We start from the raw sequence: 18,900 nt of genomic DNA, 5'->3' as shown, positions 1-18,900 counted from the left end.
TAAGAGCAGAAAAAGAAACGCTCCTCCATATTATTATTATTATTACTACTACTACTACTATTTCAGCAAACAAACAGCAGCTAAAAATTGTTCCGAGTAAAATGAAGGTGTTGTTTGTACTCCTCTGTTACAAGGTGAGGGCGGGCGTGTCTGGAAGAATTATTTTCAGACTCATTTTGCAGCATGCATCTATAGAGCAAAAACCAAATAACTAAAAGCCTTCCCAACACAAACTGCAACTTCACACAACCTTAACACTCCTTTTTAACTGGAAACACTCGTGTGACTAACTCAAAATTTGCAGCTCACCACAGGCCTCAGAATTGCTCAGTTACTGGCTGCCACCAATGCCATGTGCTCAATCAGATCCAGCACTCGGTTGCTGAAATATTGCATTACCCAAAAAAAAAAAAAAAGGTTATTTGCCAATTCTTGCGCGCCACACTAGAGACACAGAGAAATAAGAGGCTAACAATACCTGTAACCCCACTCGTTATCATACCATGCTACGAGTTTCATGAGGGAGGAACTCAGCCCTATCCCAGCCTTTGCATCAAAGATGCTTGACCTAATAAGGAAGAAGCCAACACTGAGAACACTAAACTTGGGCAGGCAAAAAACTCTCAAAACAACTGGAAATTGAAGCTTACACCTTACAACTCCATGTCAAGACAAAAAATTAAATAAACTAAAAGAGCTGGACAAAAAGTTTCAACTGAATAAAGTGATGGTTGTCCTTGACGTTTCGACCAAAAAAGAAAAAAAAGAATAAAGCGATGGTTGTTCACTAGTCAAGCCAGCATTAGTGGAATTGGGCAATAAATGAACTCAAGGCTAATACTACAAGAGAGGAGGAGAAATTAAATCCTAATTCTTGGTAAATAATGAATTCAGGAATCACCAAATCCTCCAAGGACGACTGTGTAAATTCAAATGGTAATTATGTGTTCCCATGAGTAATAACAACACTTAAGAAGCAGGACAATTCTACCTTGAATCGCCAACAAAATCATTGGAAACAACATCTTCGTCAGTGTATCCAAGAATGCCTTTCAGGGGACCCTCTGATGCATACCTGCAGTTAGAAATACAATTAAGAAATCTGCATAATTGCTTATATAACAATAAAGTACCCATAAAAAAAAAAGATGAAGAAGAAAGGCCGTCTGGGACCAAGCAAGAGAGACGCTCAGAGCTGAGAGGGCAGGAAATTCAGTTAGCATACTTAATGGCTGCTTTGACGTCTTCATAAGAAGCACTCTTCTCAAGTCGACAGGTCAAGTCCACAACCGAGACATTGGGTGTCGGAACACGGAAGGCCATTCCTGTAAGCTTTCCGTTAAGCTCTGGAAGTACTTTTCCAACAGCCTACAATTTCAGTGGTATAGATCAAATGTAAAATGACCAGAAGTTACAGGAAACAGACAAATTAGGATATACTTCACATCTAAATCCAGATAATACCTTTGCAGCACCAGTAGAACTAGGTATAATATTTTGGCCTGCTCCACGGCCTCCACGCCAATCCTTCATGGAAGGACCATCAACTGTCTTTTGGGTGGCTGAACAGAACAAGTATATAGAAAATCATAAAAGCAATCCAACGTTTTAGTAACATCAGCGGAAAGCTGTTCTGTATAGCTTTATGTCTAAGACAGACCTGTGGTTGCATGGACAGTTGTCATCAAACCCTCTAAAATGCCAAACTCCTCATGGACCACCTGCAAGTGAAAAAATCAATAGTAGTAAGTAGTTCAACGCTTTCAGAAACAGGATAGTCCTATTGAATGGCAGTTGATCACTATGACAAGCTAAAGCACCCAATGCCCCAAGTCACCCGGAAACAGGAAAAAAGACAGCAAAAAGAAAACCAGTCCAAGGACCAGAAGTCAAATTCCCTTCAAGTTCTTGCTATGCGTGAAATATGATCAAACCTTGGCAAGTGGGGCAAGGCAGTTAGTGGTACAGCTTGCATTGGAAACAACATCCATGCTTGGTTTGTATGTACTCTCATTTACTCCCACCACAAACATAGGTGCATCAGCAGATGGAGCCGAAATGACAACCTTCTTAGCTCCACCCTGTGAATCATAAAACCCGAGGAGATAAAGAACAATGCGAGTGAGGAGCAACTTTGGATGGTGATTATGATCCACAACATAATTAACTTACCCTCTTGTGAGCTGATGCCTTCCCAACCGTTGTGAAGACACCAGAAGATTCAACAACATAGTCTGCCCCATACTCACCCCATGGAATGTCAGCAGGGTCCCTGTGCATAAACAATCATGAATATGCATTTGCAACAACAGTAATTTACTAGTGTCATCATTTCAGCTCAAGTGACTTGGAAAGTATAAAAACAATATACTACGGTTCATGTTACTTGGCAAGTATAAGCACGATACAAGTCCCAGAATGGCGCCATGTGGATACCTTTTGCTGCAAACTTTAATCTGCTTCCCATTTATTTCCAGCGTTGTATCATCTAAAACCCTGAGTGATCCCTTGAAGACTCCATGAGTAGAATCATACTTGAACATATAGGCCTGCAAAAATGTAAAAACCAAGTCATAGCCACCGGTCCATATCTTCTGTTGGTTCAATTACTAGAATTTCAGGATCCCAATCAACATGCAGGAGTCAGCTGAGAAGAGAAGTTAAGTGCTGGAAAAAAAAATCATAAACTAAGTTCACTTCTGCTGAGAACATTAGGCAGTCTGCAGGCTCAAATTGTATAACTGGTCTGAGTTCTTGAAATTCCTCAGATCAATCTCATTATAAAGGTGACATTCAATGTGGGTTTTGCTTTGAGTTTAGGTCAGGGGTTAGCAGGCATTAAAGTCAATTAGCTCCACGTTCTGAAAATAATGAAATGAATTTGAATAACCAATATTTTAAGTGCCTATGTAAACTTTGAAGAACTAAGAAAAGCACATATATCAGACTTTTATTCAAACGTTGTTACACTCCAGTATTCCAAGCCAATGACATGAAAAGAGTTGTCACATATGCTGAATATCGGCTTACCATGTATTTGGCATCAATAAATGGATCGTTTACTGCAACCACCTCAATATCATCCCTGGAAGTTGCAATCCGCAAAACTAATCTCCCGATACGCCCAAACCCTGTTGATTTGATATCCATTTGACACATTATCCTTACTGAACATTCAGTAGGGGACAAGGGATAACAAGTAGTACATGATTGAAGTCATGGAGAGACAAGATAGACCAATGCGTTAAACATACCATTGATCCCAACCTTGGTCTTCCCCCCACTTGAAGATTCTAAGGAAAGCAGAAAAGAATTGAGTAAGTGTGCAGAAAAATCTGCTAATCACTGAATTCAATGAAATTTAAAAAGAAAAAAAAACGGTTATATGCGCAAACTGAAAACATCATACTGGAAATTGTGGGAGGAATTTCAGTGGCAGTAGCTTTGATGGGTTGAATACTCCGCGCAGTAGTACTACATTTTCTGCATTATGACAGTGATACCAGTTAGCCAAGATTAAAGCCTTTGGCTCGTAGTAATTTGAAAGGCGTTTGTAAAATGACAGTATCGTAATGGGAAGGAAAAAAGAGAAACTGGGCTCCAACTCAACTGCAAGGAAGATGATTGAGCTAAGATACGGTTCCCATGTATTCTTGATTGAAACCTGACATGCGCACCGATTCCCCCAAACACCTAAAAGAAAATGTAGGATTAGACGGTGAGCGAATGCAAAAGTCCTCCTACTTGGGTGTGTGCGTGTGTGTTTTTTGTTTATATTTTTTCTATTATCTAGGAATCTCATAGAAACAATGCGGAAAAGGCTCTGTTGGGGAAAAAGTAGATGGCAAATTTGATTTGATCAACTACGACATTAGCAACACAACTTCTGTAGGTGAAACCAAATAAAAGGAAGAAAAAATATGTACATAAAAAAGAACAGAACATTTTATATTACACGAAAAAACAGGGACAAAAAAAAAAAGAGGGAGAAAAATACGAATGAAAATGCACTTAAAAGAAAAAAAAAAAAGAAAGTATAAAACTCTCGTAACACCGAAAATAAGGAAATACTGACAAGTTAAGCACATGTTTTGCATACAGGGGAAAAAGAAATGAAGAGAAAAAAGAGAAGTAGAAGAAGAAGAGACAAGGGTTAAAAGGGCGGAAAAGGAAGAAAAACCTGGGGTTGATGGTAGGAGGATCCGAAACGGGAAGCCTGGAGAACCGGGGATGGCGTGGATCTAACAAGGGAAGACGACGACGACAAGGCCATGACCGCAAAATACCCGAACCAAATCAAAAAGATTTTTTTTTTTTTTAAAGGAAAAAACTCTGAGGTCCCCCCAAAGAGGGTGAAAATTATGAGTAGAGGTGAGAAGTGAGAATTTGGAAGTGGAAGGGAAAGGTGGCAGCGTTAGTCCAACGATAACAACTACTACTCCTCGTCAAATACTACTCTTCTTCCGCTTATATTAACCACCGCCGATACTGCGGTTGGAAGAGCCCAAGCCAGCCAACCCAACCAAAAGTGTAAAACCCTAACGAGGGAGGGAGAGAGAAATGGAGGTTTTTATTAGGTTACAACGAAGACTACTTTAGTCTGGGTCTCGGGAGCTGGCTGGCTGGCTCTCTCTCTCTCTCCGTTTGTTTGACAAGGAAAAATAATAGCAAAGCCAACTTTTTTAAATGCGTAAAAAAAAACCAGCGGAGATTCTTAAGAATCGAACCCCAACTTGTCGTCCAACCACACCAGCCCCCAACCCTCCCTACCACCGCTTTCCTTTCTTGCTACTGTATACAACACACACGCCCTCTCTCTCTCTCTCTCTCACTAGTCTAAATTTGAGTCTCGACGCCTATAATTTACCATCTTCGAAAATTCTGCAATTACCACGTTGCAGTAAATCACTTTGTAGAAATAAAAATAAGCACTTTGCAGGAATAGGAGTGTGATTTAAATAATAAAAAAAAAATCCCATGAATGTGGTATGTCACGTCGTGGTAAAAGCAAAACCACTTTTGTAGAAACAACAAGAAGAGTGTGATTAAGATGTGAGATCACATGGATTGATAGTTGATGGGTAACACTACCACTCTTCTTACACGGGACGAATGAATGCACGTACTCAGGACTTGTAGTTGATGATGGATGATCCCTCCCTCCGGCCTCCACCAGTCCACCTTCCTCCTCCTACGCTACAAGTCTACAACCATTATTATGTTAGGGCTCCAGCCACTAATTGCTCTTCTCATTTATTGCACCGACCCTCCCTTATTTTTTCTAATGTTTGATTTTATCTTTTTTTAAGAAAAAAAAAATTAAACATTTCATTTTCTAACTCAATCTAGCAAATGTCATGTTAAGTGGTGTGTCCTTTGCTAGCATGATGATCATCCCCGTCCAACAACCACGACCCACGAGGCTTAGGGAGCCAAAAATGCAAAAATATCTTAACAAGGAGTCCGAATGGACTAGATACTTTTAAGGCTACTTTTTGAAAGAACATATTATTGTTTATTGCAGCTTTGTTTGTTAATAAAAACTTTCGCGCAGACATATTTGGAAGTACATTTAAAAATTTATTAAAATATTTTTTTATATTTTTTTATAACTTTCGTGCTATGTTTTCAGAACCGGACCGGATAGCGACTCGGCCGAGGTCAGGGGTCAGGGGTCAATGGGTTCGACCGGGGGTCGATAGGGGTCGAACCGGATGACGTCATAAATAAAAATTATTTAAAAATTAAAATATTATATATATAATATCTAATAATATATTGATATTAATAAAGGTATATTCATATATATTTGATGTTTCAAATATATTTAACAAGAAAATACAAAGAAATTAGAACAATCAAGTAGCAATTTATATTATTTAATAAATATTAACAAGTTTAGAATTAAAATTATGAATTTAATTGAAAAATAACATCAAATTTTAGGACAATATTTATAAAGTATCAAATATTTGAGGTATATCAATAAGTTTTAACAATTTAGGGGGCCAAAACATAATATTAAAAAGTTTGAATTTTTTTTAAAAAAAATTACTGTTGAACCGGAAAAATCGGTTTTTTCCCGGTCAAACCCGGTTTTTGACCGGCTTTGACCGGGTCTTACATTTCCGGTTTTTAAATGTGACTCGGACCGGCTACCTGGCCGGTTCCCGGTTCGACCGGCCGGTCTGGTCCGAGTTTGAAAACAGAGCTTTCGTGTGGACAAATTTCGTGTGGACTTATTTGTCATTCTCGCCACAATCACTTACCGGTGCTTTCTCCTCTCTCCTCCCTCTTCTTCTTTTGCCTCCCTCACCTGGAAAATGTGGAAAGTGATGGTGGCAAAAGATGTTAAAAATTTTGAAAATTTTTTTGAGATTCTTATAATTAAAGTTATTCAAAAAAAAACTAATAGAAGAAAAATTAGGTTAAAAAAAAACTTAGTTGCCAAATAGGGCCATTACACTATGTGTAAAGAGTCATTTTGATGTTGCTATCACTTTTTTTCCTTCAATTTCCCCTTTTTGATCTCCCTGAGAAAGAGCAAACTGTAGGGCTAAAAAGTCAACAAAACTATTCCATATTTATATCAAGTTTGTTGAAAAGTTTACCAACTAATCAAACTAAACATGAACAATAATATTTTGCATTTGGTAATTTTGTAATTTCAACTTAAATTTGACATGATCAATATGGTAATTTAAATTTATATATAAAATATTCAAATTTTTTTAACTCGATTTAAATTCGGTTCAATAAAAAACTTGTTTGAATTACGTTCGATAAATATATCAACCAAATTTAAACATAATTTCAAACATGTCAAATAAATAAATAAACTTGAAAACTAGAGTAGGTGACTTAATTAGGTTCCTTTACCTCCTAATAAAATGTTTTTTTTTTACTTAAAAAAAACATGCATGTACACACTTACATATACAAAGTTAATAAAAACTTCAATAATAGCACGTGCAACATTTTTAATGTAGGTTCTGTTTGGATGCCTTTTTCATGTTTTTGATAGGTAGTTTTTCTCTAACTTTTTGCTACATGAACTTGTAAAAACACCCCCTATATTTTACAAAAGACACACCCTAAAATACTAAAAAAAATGCGACCTTTTCCATATACTACCACCACACTCTCATATCATTTCTACTCGTCTCCACCACCCTTTCCTTGTCTATTTTCTTCTTATTTTTCGTTATTCCTCAATCTTCTTCTCCTCTATTCTCCTCTTTCCCTACCACCTCCTTCCCTTTCCTTCCACCTCTTCTCTTCTTCTCCCTCCATATGCAATCAAAGAGAGAGAGGGAGAGAGAGAGAGAGAGAGAGAGAGAGAGAGAGAGAGAAGGGGAAGATGATGAGAGGAAGGGAGAGAGAGATGATAGGGTGTGATGGGGAAGAGGGAAGAAGAAGAGGAGAAGGGAGGGAGGGAGGAGGATGAGAAAAAAAATAGAAAATGAGAAGAGAGAGAGAGAGAAGAAAAAAAGGGTGAGGAGGTGGAAGCTGACGGTGGGGAGAGGAGGAGGAGAAAAAGCAATGGTGGTATGGAGAGGAAGAAGAAAAGAGGAAAGAAAGGAAAAAAAGAGAAAAAAGAAAATAAGGAAATTTTCTTCAAATTCTTGATACTTAAAAGTTTTTATATAAGTCTATAGTAAGTCACAGTAAAATTTTAATCAACTATAAAAAAAAACACATACACATACATCATCTAGATGAATCCCTTTTTTTTTTCCTGTAATTAATATATATATATTTTGTTGTTGGACACGATAGATTCTAATATAAACCTATTTCCACTCTATACTAAGGGGAAGGGTGGCCCAAAAGGGTTAAGATGAGGAATCCGAGGGGATTGAATTACCACTGGTCTAAACGGATATTTAAGTACTCGTTGGCAAAACTTTTTAGAAAATTCTAAATTTTTTAGAATATATACACTTTTTCACTAACACAATAGATAAAACGCGAAGTATGATAACAACATGGAAGTGGCGCGGCGAGGATCAATTGAGATCCTATGTGCCACTTATCACTCTTAAAATTATGCTAAGTATTCAGTTAATTTAAGTTATCATGTGATATTTGATTTTAATTTAAATTAATTAAATATTTGACTTGACATCAAATGAAGGAGTGGCATTGCCTTTCCAATGATTAAGTGGCACTAGGATCTTATTTGGGCCGGGATCACCCTTCCGCAGTTACAGTAGTAAATAGTAATACCAGGAGGAGAATAGAGCACATGGAGTATATGCTGGAGGAACTTGTTTCACGTGTGAGCCTGTGAGGTGGACCTTGGCATATTCTTGATGGTGCGGCTCTGATGCGTGCGTGTGTGTGTTTACTAGGAAGCCTGCCTAGGAAGACGGGTGGAATGCTGTCGTTTTGTGATAAGCTCTCTGTTGAGGACGATCTTCTTGGCGAACCTGCCAACTGGAGGACCTTTTGGCGGGGCCCCGCTTGATAACCACGTCAGTCCAACTCCCCTGCTGCCCTTCTCGCCTTGTTTTCATCTTTTCAGTTTTCATTCCCTCGCCCGTCCCTCTGCTCCGTCCGTCGGCGTCTTCTTCCACTTCCCCATCTGTCCGTCCATCCATCCAATTCCGCAATCCAACTCGTAATGTTCTACTCATGCATGCCCGGTTTTGAACGTGATATTTGTATATTTTTAAAAAATTAATTAAAACACACTAAGCCCCCTGAGTGTGTGTGACTTTTTTTTTTGGAAGATAATAAATATAATGTTCTGTACTGTTCTGTTCGTTGCACTTTAATTTAATCTCTTTGTCAACTCACATCAACTTTGACGATTAAAAATATATTCAAAACTCCTATTTTGCTTTTATTTGTTTTTTCTTTCACAAACTAAAAGTGCAAGACACCGGCCATTTTCCATTTTCCTTTTTTTTTTTTTTGGCCCCACGGGGATTTTGGGAGGGATGCTTTAAGCGTTGAAAGGCAGCAACGGTTTAGGTGGGAGAGAGGGGCGGCAGACCACGTGTCACATCTCCCACCCTCTCTCTCTTCTTCCCACCAAACTGCAAAAAGCTGCATTGCTCGTGTACAACCACCACCACCACCGCCACCACCCCCTCAATGTTCAAGATATACGATCCAAATCCACTCCCAATTAATAACCGAAATTTGGCCCTCACAAAAATTTATAAAGAAAAATCCCCAAAAATTTAAGGGACTTCTTATTAAGCTGGTATTGATTTAGAAGGAGGAAAAAAAAGAAAAAACGTGCGTCCGGGCTGCTTCCCGGGGGGAAGAGGGTGGAAACCTGGACAACTGGAGAAGCCATTCCTCCTTTCTTGCAGCCATCAACAGGGGATTAAGATTAATGAAACTCCTCCCGCCCATTATCTCATGATCCACGTGCTTTTTTCTAGTCTCAACGGTACCTCCTCCTCCCCCTTTTTATTTTTCCTGAATTTATTCTAATGTACTACCTACGGCATTTATCTATTACGGAAGGAAGAAGATGATTCTTGCATGCTATTTTCAACTTTCAACAGTCTCCGACCGTTTTTTTTTTGGTCTCAATAATGGTCATAATAATAATATAATCAAAATCCTCCTGGCAAACTTCCCCACCCCCCCCCCCCCCCCCCACAACAAAGGGATGAATATGATTGTTAAATGTCGTATATAATATTTCTAATTTGGTAGTGCTTATCGAAATACGAATACCAATCCTTACTCGCTGTTTTGAATGGGCTGGCACTCTGGAATTTGGTGATTTTTTTTTTTTTTTGGTTATATCCTAATAATCCGACTTCTTGTATATTTTTACGATACGTTCTCAATGGTGCTTTGCAGAATGTAACTTACAAGCCAGTAGTATAATCTAAAGCTGAGAATCATTAAGGCATCAATATCGTGATGGATGGATGGTTAATTTCATTTGGCTCCAATTTGGTTGCCACGACATATTTCAAAATTTTGGTTAATCCTGTTTCCCTAGCTAATGCTACTGCAATATTACTTAGCTGTATTGTTTAATATGTACAACAGTAATTATTAATGTCCCACTTTGTAGTTAGAGCACCAGTCCAAGTCTCCCATGGCACATCTTTATTTCTGGGCCAACAGCAATGTTTACTCATGTGTTGCGGGCTTGTCTTTGCATTGCTGCAGTTGGCGCTTCATTAATAGTCCGCCTTCCTTCTGCTGTTAGATGCTGGAAAAGCTATCGCAAATTAGAGGATGACTGTCAGCTTTATTTACTGGGATGATTGTGTGGACCCCGAGGACTTGGAGGCCATGTGGATGGATCCTGCTGTGCAAGCCGAATGGCTTAATGCTGGAGAAACTAGAGGTTCAAAAGTCCACCTCTCACGTGATCCCGATGGCCAACCTTATTTGACACAAACTGAGATCAAGGTAATGCGTATGTCAGCATCGAAATCACTCTAATTAGCATACCTTGCTAATTTTGATAGTTTTTAACTTCACTCTGGACATTATTAGACTCCTGAAGTGGTTGTTGGTATCATGGCTTTGATTTTGATTTATCAATAGGTATTGGTTGTAAAGCAGTTTCGACTGAAATACTTATCGAAAACAGAAATGAAAGTTACAGTTTGTTGTTTTACTCTACACTTTTACCTTGTCTTACGTCTGGATCTTGACCAACAAATGATGTTTATATCCACATGCTCTGAAAAAATTGGTTCTGACGTCACAAAAATGACCCGCTTCTCAAAGTACTACTATTATTCAGTTTTCTTTTTTTTTCCTGTTCTTTCCTGACTTAAATTGGATTTTTCCCTTCGCAGGCTGTCGCAGGGATCATAGTCCGAAGGCATTTTGTTTCACAGATAGATTCGGTATGACATTCTCATCTCATGTGAAATGCAGCACGAACATCTCACATAGTATAAGTCTAGTAACCATTAAGGCATAACGAAAAGCTCATATGTTCCATTTATTGACGGGGTAATCCGTAGTTTTTCATCATTCTCTCTTGTTTAATTTATTTAAACATGCTCAACAATGATTTCCTGACATGTAAAATATTGATGTTATTTGTTGTGAAATTATCATTCTCCTCTGGTGCTACAGTCAGTCAGTCAGTCAATGGCCATGGGAGAGGCAGCTCAAGATAGTGCATCTATGCTGGTCATTGCATGTGTGATATGAAATCTTAAAAAAGTTTTGTTATCAAAAGCATCATGCCATGGACATCTTCATATCATGATTTCCAATATAGATCTTTATTGAGATCTCCTCTCACAGTTGATCAAATCCCACATAATGTTTTCACCGCCAATTTCCTCTAGGCTTGGAACATAATAATGTATCATACTTGAATTGCCATCTTTAGAATTGTGAATTGGGGTGAGGTCCACATCTAGTGATGTTAAGGGTGCAAATGAATTGATCTGGTTTATGAGCTTGGCGAGCCTGCTTGGTCAACGACTCGACCTGGTATCCAAAAAGCTCAAGCAGCTCAATTCACCTGTCGAATGAGTAACCAAGCTCGAGTACTATGATGCTCTACTCGAAGGTTCGTCAAGCTTGATCGAGCCCATTAATATGGTATAATGTCTAGTTTATCCACTAAAAAGAGTTTTATAATTATTATCTATTCTTATTTTAGTCTTTTTAGGCTCGAACTATATCTTTATATTAGGTGCTCTCAAGCGCGAGCTTGCTAAATTTTTGTTGAGTTCGGCTTGTTTAAACCCAAGCTCAATTCAGTTGGCTTCATTTCATCCTGAATTAAATTGAAAGTTCAGCTGAACATCTGATACCAAAGAAAAAAGTTGTTCAATAATAAAAATTTCAGTTTCAGTAAAAATTTATGATTCTTAGTCGATTGATAAATGATGTTCAAATATATAGTCCTAATTGTCTTCTTCCTGTACTGCAGGATATGATTTGTGCAATCGCTACTCTTGAAAGTGATAGGCAGCCTCTGGCTACTCAGTATAACAAAAAATCAAAGGAGACTACACTGGGGATAATGCAGATCTTACCAAAAACTGCACAATGGCTAGTCAGGTATGAATTGGAGTAAGATTTTGATCAAGACTGTTTGGCCTTTTCAAAATATTTTACTTTCGGTTGCTCTTATTCATAATGAATATAACGCAAGCACTTTTCCTGCAGAGATTTGGGTTATCAGAGGTATGAAATATCAGGGAATCCAGAAGTTCTATACAAGCCTTTCGTAAATGTATATCTTGGTGCTGCATATCTCAAGTGGTTGTCAAATTATGACCAAAAGTATGTTGAAAATTTTTTTATCTGTGTTTTTGTGGTATCCTTTTTAATTTGGACTCTTTGTCTGAAAATAACTGCTTTGCATCCCATGTTATGCGCTGCGAATCATCTCCTTTTTTCTCTAACAAAAATGCAGTGTAATACCTTATTTGTTTCTAGATACCTTATGCAAGAAAAAAGGTGGTACTCCAACACATTCCTATAGTTATCAAATAGTCATGATCAACATGGTTGCCCCTGTGCTTTTATTTCTCTGTTTGATGTAGTTTACGGGTGTGAGTTGTCCCGTAAAGTAGGACATCTTTTTTCAAAAGGCATTGAGTAAACTTTTGGGAATATTGTAGTTGATGTGGAAATTTCAAAGTGCTATAAATGCTAGTGTCTGACATATAATTGTTTATTCAGAGAAAGAAGCGAGGAGTTCATGGTAAGGGCTTATAAAGCTGGCACAAAGAAGGCGGCTCACAAGTCAACATTGCAATACTGGAAACAGTATCTTGCTGTAAAGGAAAGTCTTCCATCTAGGTATTTACTTTTTGTCATGATTTTTATTTATTAGCTCTTCACCAAGATGCAAATGTCATGTTGGATTCATGTGTATGGATCACATGTATTATTTTGGAGTTCATGTTTGATTCATGTTGGAATGGTGCTTGATTTTCCAGACTAGTTTTTGATACATTACATCCTATAATAACAGAAATCTTGAGCAATCATCATGCAAGTGATATTTGGATACAGCACATGGAGTCTTGAATGTTTATGTCTACGAAATGACAGGCATCTCTCTACCAACATGTTATTAGAGAATGATTGTTCTAAAATCCAAAGTTACCTAGAACAAAGAGTAGGCTTAGTCAGACAGTTAACTTATTATAGTGGATATGGCAAAAATGTCCTGACTTGTGGGAATAAATTTCTGCCACCAATAAATATTCTATCATTTGGAAACATAATTTAAACAGCAGACTGCACTTGATGAAGAGAATGGAAAGTTTCTGAAATCCAGACCTGATTATCATTCAAGCGAATACCAAAGGCTGTTAAATTTGAACTCTCTCTCTCTCTCTCTCGCATAGGTTTTTTATGGCAATTTAGTGCTTCTACCTAGCAAGCCATCAGAGTGAGATTATGAGTACTGAGAAACAATTTATTCTAATTGCCGTACAATTTGACATAATAGATGTAAATTGATGCCTTATGGAGGTATCTTAAAAATTGTTCAGAAGGATATTTGGCATTAAACTCCAGCATAATATAATAATATACATGGCAATAATTGTTAACAACCACTTTATGTTAATGTTTTTGCAGAAAAGTCTTTGAAGTTAGTCCTCTGCCTACGGCTTCTTCAGCAGCTCCTGCAGTTACAAAAACAAAAGGTGCTTTGCTACAAGTTTGATAAGCGTAAACCTAGGTTCTTTGTCATCAATATTGTTTTCTTTAACACTACAGTCTCAAGGCTGACGTTATTGGTTTTTTTATTTAATATCTGTACTACATAATTTGTAGTTTTGACAATAATACAAGGAAGTAAATCCCTATTTAGAAGCTAGTATTCTCATTCTACTGGCTACTTGATGAAGATGCTATTTTTGGCATGGAGATCATTTTGATTTTGTGCAACAATGAATGTTTACTGCTATGCTCTACTGTAGCTTGAAATAACTCATATAGTTGTCAGTTTAATCAATCTAGGGTGGGTAAACGAATTGTGTCAATATATATACTCACATAAGACTCTGTTGCTGATTAGTGTATGGTTCCTCGTTAACTCGAAGGTGATAAGTTGAGCTGAACTTGTAAATTTTTTTATGTGCAAGTATTATGATCATTGCTTTATAAGTTGGTCGATACACATGTTCCGCTGTTTTTGACTCTGTTTCAAATTTCGTTATCTTCTGATTAATCTATGAAAAAATGCAGTCTCCCTGTTGGAATATGATTCTGGTTATGTTGTTGGTTTAGTGACAGAATAAGTGGAGGACTCAGATTAAGTTGTTCTGTCCTAGAAATATCTCATCTTAGTTTCTAGAACATTTTGGGTTTAACTATTTTGTCTTTACACCAAAACAGAAAGCTGAAATTCTGTTTGGCTACCTTAGTTAAGGAGACAGAAGAAGTGCACTTTCCTCATTGAAGATGAGGCTGCATCTCCAGAATGAAATATCTTTTCTGGTGTTTTATTAGTATGAATTCCTTGCAAGTAGTGCCTAATCAGTCTAATCTATTTCCAATTTTTCTAGGTCAATCCTTGGAACCTGACTAGTTTGACTTTTACCAAATTAGCAGTTTGAATTTTATGATATGACTACTGTGAATCTCATTCTATCTTTATTAATTCACTCCAATTTGTGCTGAAAGAGAAATTTTGTGTGTTTATACATGAGGCAGCAGGTCCATTGAATACAACTTGGGACTCCAGAACTTCGAAAGAAGACATGGAAGATATGTGGATTCATCCCAATGTCAATAAGGAATGGATGAAGTCAGGCGAGAAAAAGGGAAAAGTTCGATTTTCTCATGACACAGAGAAGAGGCCTTATCTTTCCCGTGTAGAACTAAGGGTGAGATATTGTTTATACAATGCGTATTTAATGACTGACGATTGAATGTTAGCCTTTTTCTTTAATTTGATCTCTCTTGGGAACGCATTTTGCAATTTCCTTTTCCATTGTGCTCTAAGTTCGTTTTCTGCATACCTGTGTAGTTTCACTTGATGTTAATTCATCTTTAATGCCAATTAACTGTTTGTGCTCGCAAGCAGACACGTCATGGGCTTTTCTTAGACAAAACTGCTGCAGGCTTATGGGAGTTTTTAATTTCTTTTAATAGCTGGGTTGACTGACGTAATGAGTTTTGTTTGTACCTATATTCATTCAATTGATATGATTTAATCATAGGATGCCTTAAAGGGGACAAAACAAATACTCAAGCAAATATCTTGATGTTATTAATTAGTTCTATAATTCGGAAATCACTCTCTTATCCTTGTTTATTAGTATTTGATATGTTTACATGCTATATAGTCTAGATGTGCTAATTGTGACAATCCAGCGAACAAGTAATCATTCAAACTTCTTCATTGAGCGCTTGGATTCGTTCATTTGTGATGGTAATGCTTCATGAAATTTTGTCCAAGATATCTCTGCTGTTTGACCTTTCCAGTGAGATAAGAGGAAGCATTTTCTCATCTTAGAAGCCTCAAGAATTGTTCACGTTTCTGTATAGCACTTACTGTACTGTTCAGACTCAAAACTGTGCCTGATTTATGCTGCTGTTTCTTCTATAGGCTGTTTCGGAAATCATTCTTTCAAAGCACTTCAGCACAAGACGAGTAGAACCTGTAAGTACTTGATTACTGTCCATTCAGTTAGAAAAAAAGAGAGGGTTTCTTAGGCTCCGTTTGATAAAACTGAATCTGAACTCTGAATTCTGAATTCTGAATACTGAAACAATTAATTTGCTGAATATTAAGCACTGAAAAGAGATATATGAATATCTGAATCTTAATGCTGAATATATTTATACTGTTTGATAAACATTTATAACTTAATGCTTAATAAACTAAATTGTACAATTTTGCCCTTCTATCTTTCAATCCAAAAAAGAAATAGAACATATGATTTAATTAGTTTAAAATTGTTAGGTATGAAAATGCCAATATTTATTTTTAAATCAAAGTAATATAAAAGAAGAAATATATTATGAAAAAGTCCAAATATCGGTGCAAATATATTTTTAAATTAGAGTTTGATAAGAAAAGTCTAAATATAAGCAAAAGGAAGCTGCAATAAACAAGTTTTAAATTCACACCAAATTATATAGAAATTTAATTACTTCAATGGAAAAATGTTGAAAGCAAAACAACAAATAATCAATGTCACTTACCTTGGAAAAAATGAATTTGAGATCGGTGAGTACGGTAGCAATAAAAAAAATTGGGAGTAAAAAAATGACAAAATTATGAAAGAGTAGAAAGATGGAAAAGGATAAGGAGTAGACAAATGTGAGGAGCATAAAGAAATTGTAAAAAATATCATTAAATAAGGAGAAAATAGAAGTAGAAAGCCATTAGACAGAGAATGTCAGGTTGTTTAATTAGATAAGGATTTTGGATAGAAAATATTAAATTGTTTAATTCAATAAGGATTTTGAATGTAATTAACAAACAAGGATAGATTTGGTAGATAAGATAAAATAGTTGAAGTAAATCTCTTGTTTCTTATCAAATTAAGCATTCAGTTACAATTCTTATGCTGAAAAAAATACATACAAATTCAGCACCACTTAATAAGTTCAGCAGAAAAATTTTTATTTATCAAACACTCAAAACATCTGAATGTCTGAATGAATTCAGTTTCAGCACTTTTTTATGTTATCAAACAGACACTTAGACAAAACCCATTCTGCTGCCCTTTTAAGATGCGTTCTTTTGCCTAACATGACTCTTCTTATTGGACTCTTCTAGTGTGGTTACATCATTCTCCTTGATGGGAATTGACTGCTTTGTGTATTTGAGGGAAGGAGATAATGTATTTTATCATTTATAAGCTCATTCTCGTGCAGACTGTTTTGTGTGCTATTGCGGAGATTGTTAGCATGCGCTTTGTGAATGGAGTTGGACAACGTACTGGTTTGATGGGAATTGACTACCCGACAGCACGATGGCTTTACAAGTATGTGATTTATTCGAAATCTGCCATTTCTTATCTGAGGATGAGTGCTCATTTTATTGCTTCCTAGGCTTTTAACATTCTTAGATGATTTCACTGGACACCTACTTATGTTGGCCAAGTATACGAGCCTAAGGGCTGTTGCTTAATGACATCAGTTTAAATGGTATTTGATGTCTAATTTTTCCTTGACCCACGTGGAATTATCTTGTAAAAGTCTAAAAGGTCAATGCACTTGTAATCCTCAAAATGCTTCGGCTTTGCTTCTTCAACCTTTTTCTTTTGATGTCTGATTTTGAAAAGGGCTTCTATTTTTAGGTGGGGCATTTTCTCTTCTTTGTAAAACTAAAGCATCATGTAACTAGCGATTTGTACATCTTATTAATGCTTTTAACTCACTTGAGTTGACGACTAGGGATGTCGGCTACAAGGCTTACATAGTAGATTCAGTTGACGACCTCTGCAAGCCTTTTGTCTCCATGTATTTTGGTGCTGCCTATTTGGCTTGGCTATCAGAATACGAAGGGAGGTATGTTTTTGGGTCATGTTTAGATGTCAAAATAGACTTCCTAGCCATTTGTGTCTTTCATATGACTTGAGAGGTTACGTGATGGTATCAACAGGGAGAGAACACCCCAGTTTGTTGTTCAGGCTTATCTTGCTGGACCGCAGAATGTAAACCTTCAGGAGACGGGTCCACTTTGGCTGAAATTTGAGGAAGCCTTGAGCCATTATGAAGACGTGAAGAAGTAGGTATTTGTTCTTTTATGCATTAGCGGACAGGACATAATATGTATTTGTTGATACATGACCCTGCTCCCCTTTCAGAGGAGGAGGAGACTGCAGAATTCTCTGAGCTGATAGCGCCATCACAGTTTTTTTCTTTTATGCCTTCAACATTATTGCGGAACAAGGACAGACGACCGAGTGCATCCATGCAGATGACAAGGTAAAAGGATTGGACTGATGCAGCACCGTGTGCACTACCGGCAACATGGCATATGCATATATAGTTTTTACGTTCTTTTTGAAGTCAGTCATTTACTTGCTTCTAAGTCGGGGGTGGAATTTTCACATTTCTTTACAGCGTATGGTACCTGGAGTATGTTTCTCTTGTACGAGTGCTCGTGTATATATATATATATATGTCACTTGCTTTCAAAAGAACTAATAGACCTTGGTGCTGACTAAAAGTACGTACCCAACTGGGAACTACTAGTATAAGAAATGCATTGCATTTATAAAGCGCAGTAAAAAGGCCACAATATACATTAAGAAAATCCGATATCTGTTGAAGTTAATGAAAGTGGCGTGGTGTGGTGCCGGTGGTCTGTCAGCCATCATCAGGTCTCCTGCCGGCCATGGCTTTTAGTTACTTTTAGCTGCAACCAGTTGCGTTTCATTAGCAAGTAGTAACATTCAACTCAGTTTTTACAATTTGGTGAAAATTGGACCCATTGTGCAAATATTATATATTATTATTGAGTGGAAAAAACAGTAGTGGAACGAACATGAAGTTGAATCGACGCAAGAGCAAGACAATCTGCCCGTCCGTCCGTGGGCCAAGCATCAGTTTTTATGTACGTAATTCTTTTGGGTGGCGGTGATAGTAGGGGAAATTCATTCCTGGAGTTCTTTTGGGTGGCGGGTAAGATTTTTTTTTTTTTTTTCCACACATTTTTTTTCTTCTGGTGAATCCAACATTAAAAACGTCTCTCCCCTATTTGCAGTATTTACCCAACCAACCCAAACAAAACAGAAAAGAAAAAAGAGTATCAATATTTAATTATTGGCGCAGAACCCATCATCAAAATGCCACCGGTAGATAGCAATTCAGATGAATCTATTTTCAGCTTTGCATTGATCATCAATAAATCGAAGTCTTTATAGAAATACAAATAATAATTTAGATATTTTCATAAGCCTTATTTCAACATCGGAGCAAAATTAAAAAAAAAAAAGAGAAAAGAAGAAGAGAAGAGAATCC

At 37.0% G+C, this 18,900-nt stretch overlaps 2 protein-coding genes across 7 annotated transcripts; one reads left to right on the top strand and one right to left on the bottom strand.

The window, feature by feature from the left end:
* Window positions 1-8: 8 nt before the first annotated feature.
* On the bottom strand, window positions 9-4,580 carry LOC113688209 (glyceraldehyde-3-phosphate dehydrogenase GAPCP2, chloroplastic). The gene is made up of 14 exons (XM_027205959.2): window positions 4,181-4,580; window positions 3,611-3,693; window positions 3,410-3,483; window positions 3,255-3,293; window positions 3,031-3,131; window positions 2,437-2,549; window positions 2,173-2,272; window positions 1,935-2,081; window positions 1,661-1,721; window positions 1,465-1,562; window positions 1,226-1,368; window positions 992-1,075; window positions 479-568; window positions 9-382 (listed from the first exon to the last, which is right to left on the bottom strand). Exons 1-14 carry the CDS (start codon window positions 4,271-4,273, stop codon window positions 328-330), a joined length of 1,281 nt encoding a protein of 426 aa, XP_027061760.1. The 5' UTR covers window positions 4,274-4,580; the 3' UTR covers window positions 9-327.
* A 4,383-nt stretch (window positions 4,581-8,963) lies between these two features.
* On the top strand, window positions 8,964-18,080 carry LOC113743390 (uncharacterized). Of its 6 annotated transcripts, none has more exons than XM_072049451.1 (13): window positions 8,964-9,406; window positions 10,147-10,392; window positions 10,788-10,838; window positions 11,885-12,015; window positions 12,124-12,240; window positions 12,643-12,762; window positions 13,552-13,619; window positions 14,635-14,804; window positions 15,530-15,583; window positions 16,807-16,916; window positions 17,329-17,442; window positions 17,537-17,662; window positions 17,742-18,080. In XM_072049451.1, exons 2-13 carry the CDS (start codon window positions 10,216-10,218, stop codon window positions 17,767-17,769), a joined length of 1,266 nt encoding a protein of 421 aa, XP_071905552.1. In that variant the 5' UTR covers window positions 8,964-9,406; window positions 10,147-10,215; the 3' UTR covers window positions 17,770-18,080. The 6 variants fall into 6 exon arrangements, with proteins under 6 accessions (XP_071905552.1, XP_027127179.1, XP_027127178.1 ...); XM_027271378.2 differs by having other exon boundaries at window positions 8,966-9,406; window positions 10,187-10,392; window positions 14,632-14,804; XM_027271377.2 differs by having other exon boundaries at window positions 8,966-9,406; window positions 14,632-14,804.
* The last annotated feature ends 820 nt before the right edge of the window (window positions 18,081-18,900 follow it).

Source organism: Coffea arabica, chromosome 5e (genome assembly GCF_036785885.1).
Source record: "Coffea arabica cultivar ET-39 chromosome 5e, Coffea Arabica ET-39 HiFi, whole genome shotgun sequence".
NCBI lineage: Eukaryota > Viridiplantae > Streptophyta > Magnoliopsida > Gentianales > Rubiaceae > Coffea > Coffea arabica.
This window is presented reverse-complemented; position numbering and strand designations above follow the sequence as displayed.

Excerpts from the sequence above, each read along its gene's own strand:
- LOC113688209 (XM_027205959.2), bottom strand. The coding sequence starts at position 4,273 with ATGGCCTTGTCGTCGTCGTCTTCCCTTGTTAGATCCACGCCATCCCCG. Across the intron at positions 2,082-2,172 it reads AGGCATCAGCTCACAAGAGG|GGTGGAGCTAAGAAGGTTGT; the intron begins GTAAGTTAATTA and ends TATGATTCACAG. Across the intron at positions 1,563-1,660 it reads AACTGTCCATGCAACCACAG|CCACCCAAAAGACAGTTGAT; the intron begins GTCTGTCTTAGA and ends TGTTCTGTTCAG.
- LOC113743390 (XM_027271378.2), top strand. The coding sequence starts at position 10,216 with ATGACTGTCAGCTTTATTTACTGGGATGATTGTGTGGACCCCGAGGAC. Across the intron at positions 12,763-13,551 it reads AAGGAAAGTCTTCCATCTAG|AAAAGTCTTTGAAGTTAGTC; the intron begins GTATTTACTTTT and ends ATGTTTTTGCAG. Across the intron at positions 17,443-17,536 it reads CTATCAGAATACGAAGGGAG|GGAGAGAACACCCCAGTTTG; the intron begins GTATGTTTTTGG and ends TGGTATCAACAG.